Source organism: Capra hircus, chromosome 7 (assembly GCF_001704415.2).
Source record: "Capra hircus breed San Clemente chromosome 7, ASM170441v1, whole genome shotgun sequence".
Taxonomy (NCBI): Eukaryota; Metazoa; Chordata; class Mammalia; order Artiodactyla; family Bovidae; genus Capra; species Capra hircus.
Window position 1 is genome coordinate 17,316,271 of NC_030814.1, and position 17,966 is coordinate 17,334,236.

The 17,966-nt window shown below is 38.0% G+C and overlaps 1 protein-coding gene across 2 annotated transcripts in view; it reads left to right on the plus strand.

Annotated features, from left to right (window-relative positions):
- FAM172A (family with sequence similarity 172 member A) overlaps positions 1 to 17,966 on the plus strand; it is a 409,085-nt gene that overhangs the window by 256,792 nt on the left and 134,327 nt on the right. For both annotated transcript variants that reach the window (XM_018050039.1, XM_018050040.1), the window contains one exon: positions 12,514 to 12,630. In XM_018050039.1, coding sequence (XP_017905528.1) covers positions 12,514 to 12,630 — 117 coding nt within the window. The remainder of the gene's footprint in view (positions 1 to 12,513; positions 12,631 to 17,966) is intronic.

Here is a 17,966-nt window from a genome sequence, read left to right on the forward strand (position 1 = left end):
CATAGTTTTAAATTCTGACTTAAAGGATTGTCCTATGTTTTTTGATCAGTACAGTGTACATTGAAACAGCCTTTATAAGTAATTAGTTGAATAGACATTTCTTCCAGTAACAGTATTCAGTTGTTTAAGCAAGCAAACAGGCTCTAGATATTTAGCGTAAGTTTCTAGGTAGAAGGTCCAAGGTCTAAGTTTCTAGGTCCAAGGACGTGGAGATCCTTGTTCATATATTTTCAAACAATGTAGGAAGCCTATGACTTACATTTATTACAGTGATGCCACTTTCCCTTTTAAAAATGGGCATCACCTCTTCCCCAATGTTTGGCAAGCTCTTATAACCCAAAATTGGTTAACACATGTTTTGGTGGTCTTACTTTAGTATAATATTAATATATCACAGGGTCAATGCCTGTACTAGAATCTAAAAGTAAAAACTTCCCCAATATGTGTAAATTAGACCAGTACCACACCATTTCTATGTAAACCTGTGCCTACAGTTGAACAAATATGGTCAAATGAAGATTATCCTGATTTTCTAGAGGCCAAAACTCAAAAACGTCTGAAGGCATAGAGTAAGTAATATCTGGAAAAGAATCAAAATCACAAATGTCTTTAGTCCGAAAATTTATATACCTCAGTGTTTATTTTCCTTTTATCATAGAAAATAAATGTTGAGATCTAAAGAGCTGACCTCGCTACTTTTACAATGAAATTTTTCAGTCCCTGGTCACTTTGCCTTTTCCTTCCAACACTCCTAGGTGTGGTTTTATAATGGCAGACATTAAAAAGTGATGATGCATACTTTATTTGAAGTTTAGAATTGTTTTGTAACTGTACTTAGGCTTGAAATCACAAGTGTACCTTGCTTTCACTGACATATACATTTCATTTGAAATTCAGAAAATCAAATTATACCCCAATAGATTTATAGGATACCTTTTAAAATTTGTGCTTTTGGTTTCTTTATGCTTTTCAATAATCAGCTTTTCTGTCTTTTAATTTTGTGTTTTTCCCTTTTTAATCTATAGTTTAGGGATAATGCAAAAATTTGATGGGCTAGATAGTACAGAGTTAGATTGTGAGACCTGAAATCTAAGGTAAATTTACTTGATCTCATAGATATCAGTTAAATCATAATGTAAGCTTGAGTACATAGATACAACAACAGAGTGCTCGGCATTTTGGAAAAAATGATTTAGATTTGAATGGACAAGGCTAGTGCTTAATTTCAGTTTGGCCTGAGGTGGGCATTGTGACATACCGCCCAGCAACTCCTTCAGTAAAGAATGTGTTGCCCCACGTCCTGGGAGCGCGCTCAGCGGACAGTCTTCAGCTGCCAGGTTCATCAGGCATTGCCCTGGCCGCTGTGGGATGGATATTCAAAGAGAGAGTGGTGTGGGAGATTAAGGGCCCAGCTGCCTGAGACCCAACTTGGGATGACTCTAAAGGGCCATTCTAGGTCCAGAGCTCCTCGGGGGTTGTGCATGGTTGTCTTGGACCTGCATCTGACCTTAACAGCTCTCTGCCGTTCTTGCTTTGCACCCCTCCCTCCCCCAGATGCTGTTCCCCAGGGCGCTCCTTTGTAACACCCTGCATGCTAAATTCAATCTCAAAGTCTGTCCCTGGGGAACCCATCTGTGTTCATCTGTATTAGTCCCTCAGTCATGTCTGACTGTTTGCAACCCCATTAATGGTAGCACACCAGGCTCCTCTGTCCATGGAACTCTCCAGGCAAGAATACTGGAGTGGGTTGTCATTTCCTTCTGAAAGGGATCTTCTCAACCCAGGGATTGAACTCCGGTCTCCTGCATTGCAGGCAGATTCTTTACTGTCTGAGCCACCAGGGAAGCCCAGCTTATGCTCTCTTTCTAAATATGCCAAATCAGACATTGCTCTGACTTCCTAACCATCACTTTCCCTGTTCTGTTCCGTTTCTGTAAACAGCACCTCCATTCATTCCACAGATAATTTTTGAGCAAATACTATGTGCCAGGCACTGTGTAGAGAAAGAGATGTGGCGTTGACTTGGAAAATATGATCCTTCCCCTTGGAGCCTACATTTCAGTGGGAAAGAAAGATAGTGAATGAGTCTTTACCAGTGTAAGTATTTAAGATGGAGAAGTGTAGGGTATTATGTACAGATAGTCGTGGTATAAAGACACAGGATTTAGAGTTAACAGGTCTAGCTGAGCCACATACTTAGTGTGTGAATATGGGCAAGTCACTTTCTCTAAAAGCATCGATTTCCTCATCTATAAAACAGGTTCATAATCAACTACCAATCTGCTTAAAAAGAAATTGTTCTAATAAGATGATTTATATACTATAAACACTCAAAATATTGAGTCTTTACAGAATTTATCAGAATCTGACTTCCTTCCTAAATTGTGAGTTCTTCCTAAAGGTCAAAAATCAACCTAATGGTAATAATGTATTATCTAGAAAGGTTGATAAATTAGAATATCACTCCCCCTGTTTACGGTAGGTGGCAGAGTATACAGTCTTTAAAATACATTGAAAATAACACAGGTAATTGGCATCTGAACTTTTTATAAAAATATTGTTAAATTTCTAGAATAACTTTGAAAACGTTAATGAAATTTCAAATACACCAGACATCCATGTGCAAATTCAGTAAGGTTTTTTTTCTCCAAAGGTAGTGAAGTATAATTGACAATTAAATTTTGTGTATTTTTAAGATATACAACCTGATGACTCCAGTATCTGTATACATTGTGAAATGTTCAGCCACAACCGAGCCAGTTATATCCATCACCTCACCCCTAACATAAAGGCTTTTTAAGAGGAATTTGTAAAATAACATGATCTTCTGCACTCTGGTTATCTGCTGTATATCTTTGTGGCAAGAAATCCATCTCTTTGTGTTTTTTTTTCCAAGACTTGAAGAAAATGCTTGTTTTTAAAAACTTCAGTATATTAACATTCTCCCAGCTGAATATATAGGTCATATATATTCCAGTATATATATGGGAATATATGCCGGCCCCTGCCAAATCCATATATATGCACACATGTATATACAGCAGAGTATTTCTAGTGTATGCCAATTACCAAAGGCTATAAGTGGTTTTTAAACTGAATATTGTGAACCTTCTACTTAGTTGCATCAGAAACATTCCTTGGTATGTAGTACATTTACAGCGTTTTAAAAAGTTTTCTCGTTTTTCCATTTAAGACCATGTATTGTCACCATTTAAGCATCTCCTTTGCTAAGCCTGCCTTAATTTTTTGGACTGATGGTGTTTTTAGTCCTCACTTGCACATTTATAAGACTTCCCTGGTGGCTCAGACGGTAAAGCGTCTGTCTACAATGCAGGAGACCTGGGTTCCATCCCTGGATCGGGAAGATCCCCTGGAGAAGGAAATGGCAATCTGCTCCAGTACTATTGCCTGAAAAATCCCAGGGACAGAGGAGCCTGGTGGGCTACAGTCCCTGGGGTCACAAAGAGTTGGACACGACTGAGCGACTTCACTTTCCTTTCCTTTCCGTACATTTATAATATATCCACTTTCTATATATTCTTCATCGTTTTCAAATCTGTGTTTTATTTTATCTTGCTGACTTGTGGGCACTCTCCTAAGATTGCATAATAAAACATTTAATCACACAAGTCATCTTGATGAACCCTTACACTGTTTTTTTAATCTGTGACCTCTTTTATTTTTTTTTCTTACAACTAGCTTGCTGTTTTCTTGATTAGTAAAGTAAGTTTCTCACACTGTTGCTTTTTTTTTTCCCCCTCACGTCGTGTGTTTTCGTAAGGCACTGGTCCTCTTTCCCTTCTCCCAGATTGTCAGTCAGTTAATATGCGTTTTGTTTTGTTTTCCCCTTCTCAGCCTGCCTTCCACATGCCTTTTTGTTGCTGAAGGGGTCTGCACGTGGCACACGGTCTAGGCAGGAAAGGAAAGGGAAGTGGTCGCTGCTCTCCTCTGGCCGCCTGCAACAGTAAATCATAACTTGCCATTCCCTGACTGGTGGCTGGAGACTTATCTTCATAAATGCACGTGACCCAAGAAGTTTCGGTTTACACACCCTGTCCCTCGGGGTTCTTGCCTGCGGAGAGCCTTTTTCCTTCCTGAAACTAGACAAAGGTTGTAAGAATTGAAGCGAGGGCTTCAAAGCACAGGAAGAGGGAATGTTGTCTTATCCTGTGGCTACCGTGGAGCTCCAGCTGGCCCCGTTTACCTACCCAGGGTGTGAGGCTACATGTGCGTCTGCGGAGGGCCACACCGCGCTCAGGCTTGCCCTGAAGTTTTGAATTGAAGAACTTTGGGGAGTATTTCTTGTGTGTTTAACTGCATGGTTATTTATTTATTTATTTATTTATTTTTCATGATAACTCTCTAGGTTTAGGTACATCCTCCAATGGCTAAGCATTGAGCACAAAGACTTACTCATTTGCTAGAGTGACCTTTAACTTCCGTATGATATGTATGCACATACATTAGGGCTGAGCAACTAACATTATACATATTTACTGTCCAAACCCAAACACTTTTAACAGTGAAAGGAGACACTATTAATAATCGACCAGGTCAGTAGGCATAAAGCGGGACTGCCCTGGGCCATCTAAAATGTATGGTTATCCCATTTATACCTGGTTATTCATGTTGATATATGGCAAAACCAATGCAGTATTGTAAAGTAAAATAAAATCAAATTTAAAAATAAATAAATAAAAGCATTTAAGCAAGTCCAAATCAGTGTATGTAATGGAGGTGAAACTAGGCTGCAGCCACTTTATTCAGGTGGGTGTAGTCATTGTATGACACTTCTTAACTACCCCCTCAGCGCAGATGTTGATGTCACTGAAATGTACACAGATACCATATCTAAAAGGAAGGATACATTTTTGAAATTTAAAATCAATGGCAAGGTAATAATAGTAGCTGACAGTATTAATCGTGTATCTGCTTTATCACATTTATCCTTCAGCCACTCTATGAAGTGTGATACCCACTTTTGTTATTGTTATAATGATTACTTTTGATTCATTATAATTTTATTATTCCCACTTTTGTATTCTTATAGCAATTAGCAAAAACTAAAAATTTAAGGACATCATATTCAAGAGCCTGTGCGTGCTTCCAACTACAACGCTATACTGCCTTCCTCTGGACATACTTCATATCTCTGTGATTATCTTTTTAAAACCATAGTCAGATACACTCCCTTCTATGTAAAACAAACAGCAGTAGAAAGACGGTCTCCGCCAGCCTGGCACTGCTAAGCCATGGCTCCATGCTTTGTTGCCAGTCCAGTAATTCTGAAAGGGCTCACTGGTTCCCAGGAAGTGGGGCTGCCGCAGAATGCCTTCAGTAGTTCTGTTTTAATTTCCAAGTGCCTGGTGCTATTGCTGGTCTAGTATTCTGATTACAGGATTTTAAACAGACACGATAATCAGCTCTTTTTACTCAACCAGGTGGTTTTAGAATTATTGAACCACAAACTCTTAAGGAAAATGCAGCCCTTCATAATTTTTTTCCTTTATGGATTCTATAGCTCTTTAAAAAATAATGCTGTCATTAAGTGCATTCTCAGTTAAGCTTCTGTTACCTTCTCCGTTGAGGAAAGAGAATGCACTGGTTTACACATCTGGAGTAGTTTGCGTTGTGTGTTTTTGTGGGATCACGTGTTATAATTGTATACTGTGTGCCAAGTCCTCTGCTGGTTGCTTTATATTCAGTCAGTGGCATCTCACCATAACTCTGTGACTTAGCTTATTTATTATCTCCCTTTGACGTGGAATAAAAGAGAGGCCTGGAAAAAGTTTAAATAATTAACTCAAGGTGTTAACTACCAGAAGTGGCAGAGTGGGGATTTGAACCCAGAGAATCTGACTCCATCATCCTTGAACCTAACCACCATACTCCTTATGAAGACTGCTTACTTGAAAGTGTCTGCTTTCAAAGGAAAAGCAAAAACAGTGAGAGCTGAGTGTCATGCTTGTCTGAATTTCCTGCTGGGCAATTTAGTCTTCTTATTTCATCTACCAAAGTGTGTGTATATTTCATTATGATGAGTAAAGGTACTTCAAAAGCCTTGCGTGACAGAACCAAGGTTTTTATGTTGCAGCATAGGTTTTTGTGGGTAGCATGTTACTGGGATCAACCTGTACAATAGACTCTTCAGGAAGATGTTAACAGAAAAGACTCTGCCAAACCCAGTGTCGGCCGATTAGTCATCTTGGCCCTGGGCACATTTTTAACTGAGTAGGCCCAAGAGCACAAAAGGTAGTACACACACAAGGGACCGTGCAGGGAGAAAAAATGATGGGAGGCACTCGCGAAGATGGCACTCAAGTAGAAGCACTGAGTGCAATTACCCTCTGCAATGAAAATGTGAAAAGGTCCTTTCCAAACTTTGAAACAACTTAACTTGAGGAGCTCTAGAGGGAGCTGATCTATTTATGTATATATATATCTTTTTTTTAAAGACATCTCAGACTTCAACTGTGCTGTTAACCAGAGTGATGATTCATTCATGCTCATACAGTAATAATGATCTTCAGATTCATAAATGTACAGTAGTGTCAGGTCTTAATCTGAAGGAGACACGCGTTATTTGATTTTCTTTGAGACTGTTCTTTCCTGTACAAGTGATTCACATGCTGTAATCCTCATAGTACATATGTGTAACACATGTCAGAATTTAAAAAGAGAGTAATGGCTTTTGCTGATGAAAGACTTTAAACTATTTTCCTCAAAAACATTAAGCATGCAGATATAAATATAGGCCTGAATGTGCATATATTCCTCCCTACCCCTAAGCCACACTGGCTCTTTCAGGAGGTCCCCTTGGACTTTAAAATATAAGACATATTTATTCTGAGTGCTGTGGCTGCTGGGTCACACATATGGGAGAATAAAATTATCTATTTCACCTTTAGGTTAGGATGAAGACAACCCAATTCAGAGTTCATTTCTTCTTCAGATGGGGGAGTATTGAATCTAGTACTGACTTGGATTTGTAACTTCCAAAATCCAAGACCCTGGAGGAGAGACATGAATCTGCTCCCACAGATTTCATGTCAGAGCATCCTTATAACGTCAACATTTCCCTGCCTTCAAAAACGTATCTTCTAAGCTAAGTCAAGGAGAGCAACTTTTTCATTTAATTTAGGAAAAATAGTAAACGCTTTAAGTTTTCCTTTGCTAAAAGTAGTCCACGATGGAGTTCTGGAAGAAATGAAACCCACGGAAAAGTGAACAGTTTGTAGGTACAGAAAGGGAATTAAGGAACTTTCAGGGTGACATGAAGTATTTGGATTGGTTCAGGTACTTGTGGAGGTAGTAAGCAGGTACCTCACTGGAGGGCCTTGGAGAAAGCATAGTGAGGGAAGTTAGGTGGGCAGAAAAGGCCTACCTGATTCCTGGGGAGAGCTGGTAGCAGCCCTATGAAAGGACCCTGTGTACATGGAGGGGGCAAAGGTCGCTGCTGCTGACTCTGGCCCTCCCTTGCCCCCTTCTGGTGCTCTGGTCTCCATCTAACCAAACACTCCTAAATTCAGGAAGCTGTCTTATCTTGTTACACTTACTTAATGTTTAAAATCTTACTTTTAACTCTGGAAGAAAAAAAAAATAATCGGTATTTTTTGCTCTGAATTTCAAACACATGGAAAATTTTAATAATAAGGTAAGCCTGCATTCAAATGGTATATGTTTTTACTGTTCAAACTACTTGGTATTTACTGGGTTAATCTTGTCAGACTGGTAACATGCAATCCAATGAAGGAAAGTGCAGATTAACTGTATATAAGCCAAGGTGAAAGGACATTATAACAAAAAATTGAATAAATGGAATAAATAGGATTAAGGGGAAGCAAAAATATCAGATGACAGCATCAAATATTTTGTACTAATTCTCAAAGCATCAATATGATTTATAGAAATATTCAGGTTCCTTGTTATCCTAGACAGCAACCTACTCCAGTATTCATGCCTGGAAAATCCCATGGACCGAGGAGCCTGGTGGGCTACAATCCATGGGGTCGCAAAGAGTCGGATACAACTGAGCGACTTCTGTATGTAATAATTTTTAGTGTTATTGATAGTCTGATATTGCTCATGGCTGATTTCTCTCTGAGCATCATTTTTAGAATTTCAATTTTCTTTACTGATTTGGATTTGAATTTTTTTAACCATTCCTTTAACTATCCAAGTCAATGAAAAAGGAATTAATCAAGTGAGTTTGTTTATATAAGAATATAACAATATATTGCTGAGAAATAGACCCATGTGACCCAAATGAAAGAACAGAAGACATAGAGTCATGGTCAAGTGAGAGTTGTGTCATTTTACGTGGCCCCAGACACAGAGTCGTGTCTGTGTGGCCATTAACCAGTTTCTCAGCTTCAGTTTCCTCCTCCCAAATGGGGAAAATGATACAAATTATACATTTATTTCAATACTGTTTCAGAATGAAGTAAAAGTGTTCATTTTGAAATTTATGAAGTGCTATGTAGAAATATTAAACACACAAATAAAAGCAATATTTTAATTGTAACTTTGCCACATGTAACCTAATACGCCATGAACTTTAGGATAATATGTCTGGGTTACCAATTTTTTTTTACTTTTATTGAACTTTTGATACTACACTGCCATCAGTCAATTCAGTCACTCAGTCATGTCTGATTCTTTGCAACCTCATGAACCGCAGCACGCCAGGCCTCCCTGTCCATCACCAACTCCCGGAATTTACTCAAACTCATGTCCATTGAGTTGGTGATGCCATCCAACCATCTCATCCTCTGTCGTCCCCTTCTCCCACCTTCAGTCTTTCCCAGCATCAGGATCTTTTCAAATGAGTCAGTTCTTTGCGTCAGGTGGCCAAAGTATTGGAGTTTCAGCTTCAGCATCAGTCCTTCCAATGAATATTCAGGACTGATTTCCTTTCGGATGGACTGGTTTTATCTCCTTGCAGTCCAAGGGACTCTCAAGAGTTCTCCAACACCACAGTTCAAAAGCATCAATTCTTTGATGCTCAACTTTGTTTATAGTCCAACATCCATACATGACTACTGGAAAAACCGTAGCTTTGTCTTTATGGCTGCAGTCACCATCTGCAGTGATTTGGGAGCCCAAAAAAATAAAGTCTCTCACTGTTTCTCCATTGTTTCTCCAACGATTTGCCATGAAGTGATGGGACTGGGTGCCATGATCTTTGTTTTCTGACTGTTGAGTTTTAAGCCAACTTTTTCACTCTCCTCTTTCACTTTCATCAAGAGGCTCTTTAGTTCTTCACTTTCTGCCATAAGGGTAGTGTCATCTGCATATCTGAGGTATTGACATTTCTCCTGGCAATCTTGATTCCAGCTTGTGCTTCATCCAGCCCAGTGTTTCTTATGATGCACTCTGCATAGAAGTTAAATAAGTAGGGTGACAGTATACAGCCTTGATGTACTCCTTTCCCTATTTGGAACCAGTCTGTTGTTCCATGTCCAGCTCTGTTGCTTCTTGACCTGCATACAGGTTTCCCAGGAGGCAGGTCAGGTGGTCTGGTATTCCCATCTCTAAAGAATTTTCCAGAGTTTGTTGTGATCCATACAAAGGCTTTGGCATAGTCAATAAAATAGAAGTAGATGTTTTTCTGGAACTCTCTTGCTTTTTTTGACGATCCAGCGGATGTTGGCGATTTGATCTCTGGTTCCTCTGCCTTTTGTAAATCCAGCTTGAACATCTGGAAGTTCACGGTTCACATACTGTTGAACTATACTGCCATACTTAAGACATTATAACAACAACAACAACAAAATAATGGCATCTTTCTTCTTTCAAATATTGGTATTGGGCTCATGAGCTCTTACCATTTTTAGAAATTAAGATCCCTTTGAGCATCTAATAAAGCTGAGCATCCTTTCCCAGAAAAATATTCATGTCACGTACAGATAGAATTTTGCAGAGAATTTCAAACATCTCCTTATCCCTGGATCCTAATAAAAAGCACATCTTCACCTTAAATTGACATAGAGTAGGGCTTTGGTCACTTGGCTTCTTTTCAGATTTCTGAGTTTTCCACACCATCCCAGTCTTCTATTATGGACTGTTAAAGAAGTTGTCTTCCTCCGCATCTATGCCTCCACCCTTTCCTTGCTTTAGCTATGTTGCTTCTAAGGTCTGTCTCTTACACAGTCTTGGTTCCTGTGTTCAGTCTCCCCCTAGCACTGCCATTCTCCAGCATTTTCCATCAGTGCTCACTCCCAGTTAGGGAGTGAATGGGGGCTAGAAACCTCCCCAACAAATGCAAAATGCAGAGACTTTGGACCGAAATGGCAGCTGCAAGTAGGTCAGCACTGCCCGTTGGAGCAAGGCCAGCACAGAGGAGAATCATCAGGAAAACTAAACTGTTAAGATTTTCGCCGATTTACAAATCTCCTAATCCTTTACAGTCAAATATTTGAAAATTTTTGTGACTGAGTTCATTTGTAAACAGCTCTTGATTCAGAGTCTCTGGAATCTGACCATTCCCCACCTCTGGTAATATAATATGAAAGTGCTTTTAAAACTGTAAAGAACTAAAACAGTGTAAGGGAGGATCATGCTGGATTATAATGTGATTTGATGAGATGTAAACAAAAGTTATACATCATCACCTCCCTTTGTGTGAAATGTCAGCCAGATGAACAAACAGACCAACGCCCCCCCGCCCCCGCCTCTCCCCCAGTAGTTAATCTATCAACTGTATATTTTTCCAGGTTTGTAAAATTTTAATCCCCAGATCTTCTACTTTTACACTAAATCCTCAGCCTTTTCAACTCTTAACTGTATATCATTTCACAAATGGCCCTTGATATCTAGTGTCTTCAGTCACTACCACCTTTAATTTAAGTCAGCATGTGTTAACAACAACCAAAAGAAAATCGAGCACAAATATTTTTGAATGCAGACATATTCTTAGAATACCAGGAGACCACAGTGTTCTTATTTGGTAATTTCAGCAACAGTCGTTCTCTGTGTCTAAAAATGTTCCTGTTTAGAAAATGAGAAGAAGGACATATAAGTTCTTCATGAGCCAGGTGGATTCCCTGTTGTGGAACTGGGGGTTTTATTAGCTGATGTTGGTTTAAATTTCTGTATTCTAGTGCCATTCGGAGAATCTTATTTTTAAAATAAAATCTAGAAGCAGGTAGCACGCTATGTAATAATGAATATGAAGTCCTGAATTGGAGTATTATTTTATGCTTTTTAAAATATTATTGGTATTGCCAGGTGAATGTTGCAGTAATATCATCATGTTGATAACCAGCATTGATTTTAAGATTTGCACATTACATAAGCAGAAACCACAAGACACAAAGATTTAAGGTGCAGAAATGCTGCTGAGGCAGCATTAACAGTGAATTAGATTCCCATTAGGTCCTGTTCAGTGAAAGGGGATCTGCATATGTAGAGTTTAAAGGAATTTAACAGAGAGAGAGAGAGATTTTTAATTCAAAATGCCAACAGGCATCATTTGGTATTAGAAACATGGCTTGCACTGTTTTCTGTGTGAGCTTTCATCACCGTTCAGAATTCTTCCTTTCTTAATGCAGTAATTTATTTTTATAGACAATAAATTAATAGCACACGATAGAGAAATTGCTCTTTTTTAGAGGGAGAAAAGACATTTGATGCAAAGAAAGAGTGAGAGCTACGAAATTTGAGACTATTAGATATTGTATTATAACTAATTTTTTATTAAGCTTTCTTATGTTTGTTGTGTCAAATTAGAGTTACTAGTGTTAGCTGAGTTAGGATGTTTTTGATTCTTTTAATCTAGAACTATTATTAAATATTTCTCAGGTTTTTTTATCTTGCAGACCTCTGATAAATTCTTCCATTTCTTCAAACCAAGTGACTCTTTTTAAAGCTTTAGAACCATTTAATTTTATAAAAACAACATTCTATAAAAAGAAGTTAAAGTATAATCATTTTTCTGCATAAAGAAATATATTAGAAAACAAAATGACGTTGATAATACGAAGAGAAAGGTCTTTGTGGGCATTTAAAACACCAAGGAATTATGAGGCCATGGTGAAGAGCTGGCTAGTTAAAATGGGGAAATCAAAGCAAGATATCTTTCTTTACTAATGTACCATCTACTGAAAATTAGCAGAAGTTAGTCCTGAGTTGCTGAGAGTGAAGCCCCGGTACTGGCTTCCCTGAAGCACTGGAATAGGAAGTGGTGGAAGAAACTTGTAATAGACACCCTCAGGGATTCCTCCTCGTTTCCCCTGTGATCCCTTTAATCCTTGGATTGTCAAACCACATGGAAAATAATAGAGCTGTGTAGTTCTAAGTCTTAAGTGGTATTATCTTTTAAAAATATATATATTGCATCTTTTCACATCTCTGAACAAGAATAGGGCGTGTGTTCAGCATAGAAAAGAATAGCTTTGAGCAAGAAATGCATATTGCTTTTTCATTTTTAATATTATTATTACCTATGACTAAGTTTGTATCCAGTAGGGAAAACAATTATGGCCAATATTTTATTTTCCTTTTTAAAAACAGATGATTCAGCGAGAAGCAGATGTGAAAAGTAAGGTGACTGCCGTGGCGTTGACAGACTCTGTTCACAATGTGTGGCATCAAGAAGCTGGCAAAACGATTCGAGAATGGATGAGAGAGGTGAGATGATTTTTTTTTTTTTTTCAGTGCTGAGATGAATGAGTGTGAGCCTTTTATATCTGGAGCCCCCACCAACTTATATCACCTCCCACCCCCAAGCTCCCTTTCTGGAGGCAGAACATTTAGAGGGAATAGAGAAAACCAGACATGGTTGAAATAATAATAGAAAACCCTTTGGAAAAACGATTACTTTTTTGGAAGCCTTCCTCCCCCACCTCCACCCCCCCCCTTTTTTTTTTTTTTTGAAAAAAATATATGTGTGCATATAACAGATAGTAGGAACTTTGACTGAATAAGGTCATGATCTGTTAGGTTATTATTCCCCAGTATTTACTTTTCCCATCCGCTATGTATCATTGATACTGTTTAATTATAAGAAAGGTCAGTGTATGCCTCTCTTAAGTGGATGGCTCACTGCTGCCAGTAGGGGGAGAAGTGAAAAGCTGAAATAGTGCTTGGCAGACCCTTGAGCTAGGAGAAACCCAGGGGCTAGTCACGGCCCACCTTAGGCTAAGAAAGCTTTTCATACTTCCAAAGGGCTTATGAATCTGAGAGTGTACAAGGACTCATTCCAGGCGGTTCAGACAGTAAAGAATCTGCCTGCAATACAGGAGACCTAGGTTTGATCCCTGGGTCAGGAAGATCTCCTGGAGAAGGGAATGGTTACCAACTCCAGTATTCTGGACTGCAGAATTCCATGGACAGCCCATGGGGTCGCAAAGAGTCAGACATGGCTGAGCAACTAACACTTTCACACTTTCATTGAACATGCTTCCGGTTTTGAAACACCTTTCAGCTCACCATTTCCTTTATTCCTATTGCAGATATATAGCTGAAATTTCTTTTTTATTTATATTTACCTTCCTGATATTATAAGAAATTAACATCAGCCATACCATGCTTTAGCAATTATTTAATCAAATCAATACATATTATTTATATGAATGAGCTGGTTGACCTTCCTGATTTTCTTCCAGTTTTTTTTTTTTTTTTTTTAAAGAGAATACCAGGTATTTATTCAGCTGACCTCTCACCATAGGGACAATGAATAACTTATACCAGTTCTCGTGGTATACTATAAGGATCAGAAAGATAATGTTTAAAAAGAGTTTTGAACAAACAGAAGGTCTAAGGTATGTAATCCCTTAATGGTGTTGCCATATCACCAGTCTCTTTTCACTGTCATTATTCTCCATTAGAAAAAGTACTTTCATCATGCAAAAGTCCAAAATATGTTTACTCCACCTCTCACAATAAACATAAAAAGGTGGGATTTTGTTTTTTTAATCTATTCTAACACCCGGGTGTTTTCTGACCACATTGCTTATCGCATTTCCTCCTTTCATAGTTTAGCTACATCCTTTATTGTCATTTCCAAGGACCTAAATTCTCTTAAGGCAAATTTTGTATGTTTTATGACAGTTACTTTTTATCCATCCAAATGTATATATAACCAGCTCCTAGTATTATATAGCTAGTAAAGTTTATAAATGTTGGTACCTTTTCCCACGCACATAACCAATATAGAATTTAGTACTTACCCCAAACTAGAAACATCCCATTTATCATTTTTTTTAATTGTGAGGTCTTCATATTCCAGGTGAGACATATAAAAAGAATTTATCTAGATTTATTTTTTAATTTAATCAAAGAAGAGACAGAAGGTAACCAAAGGGACTTCTTACCTTGGGCTCCAGGCTGTAAGGCTGAGTGGGCAAAGGTGAGCCCAGTTAGCATAAGGAGGACATTATGCTAAGTGAAATAAGCTAGACACAGAAGGAAAAGTAATACGTGGTCCCACTTACATGTGGAATCTGAAAGAGTCGAATACACAGAAGCAGAGAACAGAATTGTGGTTCCTAATGTCAGGAAGGTGGGGGAGACAGGGAGATGTTGGTCAAGGATTTCAGGGGTATAGAATGCACAAGTCTAGAGACCTAATGTACAGCATTTTGAATACTGGAAATTTGCTAAAAGGATAGATTTCAGATTCTCTCACCACACACTGAAAAATGCTAGCTGTGTAAATGAGAACATGTTAATTGGCTTGATTACAGTTATCATTTCACTGTGTATATGTATATTAAATCATCATGTTATACAACTTAAATATATAGTTTTTATTAAAAAAAAAAAAAAGGCTGAGTAGGTGAATGTCATTTCCTGACATATCCCTGGTCTCTGAAAGTCTGCTGCCAAGCCAGATGTATGGTTCTATGTAGTAATCAGGAGCCCTCACCCATCACCATTCAGTTATGAGCGTCTGTCCTGGAAATACAACCTGATGAATAATAGTTCTTATCTGAGAACACAACACCTTCCATATTAAAGAGCAACCTACAGACACTGATGATTTACAACTCATAACAATGAGTAAAAATCTACACTCAACCAGGGCAACAAGCATCTCCAGATACTTCCAAATATCTTGCATAGGAGTACCCACTACATGCTTCTCCCTTTAAACTTCATACATTAAGGTATAACCTTTTTATAAAAATTTTCAATTCACTTCATATCTACACTGAAATATTGTCAGCCCTTGATTTAAATGTCAATGTCGTTCAGCCCTGTAACCTATAGGCACTTCTAAGTTTATATGAATAACCCCCAAATTTTGGATTTCACAACGAAGACAGTGTACAGCCACAAAAACCTGTAAAGTCATAATTTCACAGTAAAAGACTTTTTAATGGAAAATACTTAACTTGAAGACATCACTACACTGCCTCTATTTCTCTTTATCCCTCAGACCCAGAGAAACTGTAGTTACAGGACCCGTCTCAGTCTGCTGGCTCTGGCCACAGGCTTCCTTCCCTCTGCTTGTTGGTTGGAATGGGGCCAGGCTGCATCTGAGGCTCAAGCATCGCTCTGTTGGTACCTCTAGTCCAGCATGTCTTGTTGTCCACTCAGGACAACTGAGAATACGATTGCTGGGGTCTGGGAACGCCTGCAGCATGATCTGAGTTTAGTAGGGCTTTCCTGATGGGCTACTTCTAATCATCATCCAAGACACTTCGCTAGTGTTCGTCTCAACTGAGGAACTGGGATAGGGTTCAAACGGAGCATTGAGAAGTCGGGTAGAATAAGCATTAGAAAAACAGTGAAAAGAGATTTGGCTTCTAAACTATAGAAACACGTCTCAGAATAGAGAATTGCATTTGATAAATGGAATTTCAGGTAGACTGAGTTCATGTGTCATCGCTGTATGTCTTTCCCATGTTTCCTTCCCTTCATGTACTTCCGAGTTTGTTTACATTATTTTATTTCATTATACTCTGTCATATGGCAAACATATTTCTAGCTGGCTTCGTCCTTTTCTCTATATGCTTTTCCCAGTGGTGTAAAAATGTCACACAAACATGAACACACCACACATGTACGTCAACTTGTGGTATCAAACCTTTACAATCCTGTACTCGTACTTTATCATTGCAGAGAACTTTAACTATAGGGTGTTTATTTACTATCCTGATTTTATGAGAAATCAAAATGTAAACATTTGCCTAGATAAAAACTGAAATTTCAGAATCATAAAATGGTAACCTGTATTTTGCTTTAAATATTTTGAGTTTAAAGCTGACCTGGATAAAATCCATTTTGTGGATTTTGAAGTCAATGATAGCAAGTTAGAAAATGATTAATCAACTGTATACTATAATGTACCATTAATATTATTAGTACTGAAAATATCCTATAATACTTACATACTTGAAGTGTAAGTGAACAGTATTAAGACTGACATATCACCTGGGTTATAGCTGACTTTCATCAGATTTGGAGGCACCTCTAGGATGAATAATAATTAAAATATATACCTAATCGCTGCCCGTCGGTAGAGCTAATTGCTGTCATTGCAAAGACTAAATTGTTTAAGAATTAAGAAAAAGAGAGGAAAGAGAAAGTCATTCTTCAATGAAGCTATCTCCCAGTATCACTTCAAGCCTATTTTTAGTACCTATAGAAGTCATGATTTTTGAATTTATTAGGAGTTGTGATGAATGATAAAACAAATCATCCATTTACATATCTTGACACTGCTTTGGAGAATACTTATTTCTTACAAGCAAGTGTCACTTTGTATATAAAAGCTGGCTAATTGTGTGCTAATCTTCTGTATTATCTAGAACTCTCTGATGTGATATTCTATCAATAGTAATATTTTATTTATTTCAAACATATGAAATATCTTCTAAGACCCTATTTCTTTTATAATTTCTTATCCCTTACATTGTATAATTTTGCATTCAGCTGCTAATTAAGATTAAGAGTGCAAATTACAGAATACATATCTACTTTAAACCATCAAGCTTTTATAATACATGCAAATAGTAATATTTTATCCATTTTAAGTATAAAAAGAAAGAAAACATTTAAGAACATTACTAGATGTTGTGTTTGTTTTCATGTTTTTTTTTTTCCACACAGTTCAGTAGTTTCATTGATCTACTGTTTCTTACAAAAATCTGCCATGCTTTGTGAACTTCACTTTCTAATCTCATACAGCAACCCTTCCTTTATGTTATTCCTGCACTCCCTGGTCCCAGAACAGTAGGGTTGCCTTGACAAATCTATTCAAAAGCCATTCCTCGGCCTTTATTGGTGGGGACTGGGGCCTTTGAAATTCTCTCCTCACTGCAACACAGCTGACATCTTCTTCCAGACAGAATGAATTAAGGAAATACAATAAGACACTTGATCTACCAGTCAAGGATCTTTCTGCAGTGAGGGCGGGTTCCATGGTGCACAACCAGGACGGCAAGCATCTAAACATACACAATACATGCTTGCTTACGAGAATAGCAATCAGCGATTTTTCTGACATGATTGATAGGATGATTTCTTTTAAAAATAAAATCCGCCTGGAAATTCATTGTGTGTATGTGTGTGTTGGAAATTTTTTTTAAGCCATGTAAGGTTAATCACATTTTTTAAGCCATACTTCAAATGTTGTTGTGTGCGTGTGTGCTTAGTCATATCCGACTCTTTGCGACCCCATGGATTATAAACCGCCAGACTCCTCTTTTCGTGGAAGTTTCCAGACAAAGATACTGGAGTGGATTGCCATTTCCTTCCCTAGGAATCTTCCTGACCCAGGGATTGAATCTATGTCTCCTGCATTGGCAGGCGGAATCTTTACCACTGTACCATCTGGGAAGCCCCCAGGCTTCAAATATACACTTAAAATGTATAGAAGGAATATAGATTGTTTCTATATCATTCAAGTTGTAAACCATCATCTTAGAGGTTTGTCTTTAATATTGAAGGTTTTGTGTCCTCAGACACAGAGCTACAGTTCACCAGATTGTGTTTCTTTTGATCTGTTTGATACAGCC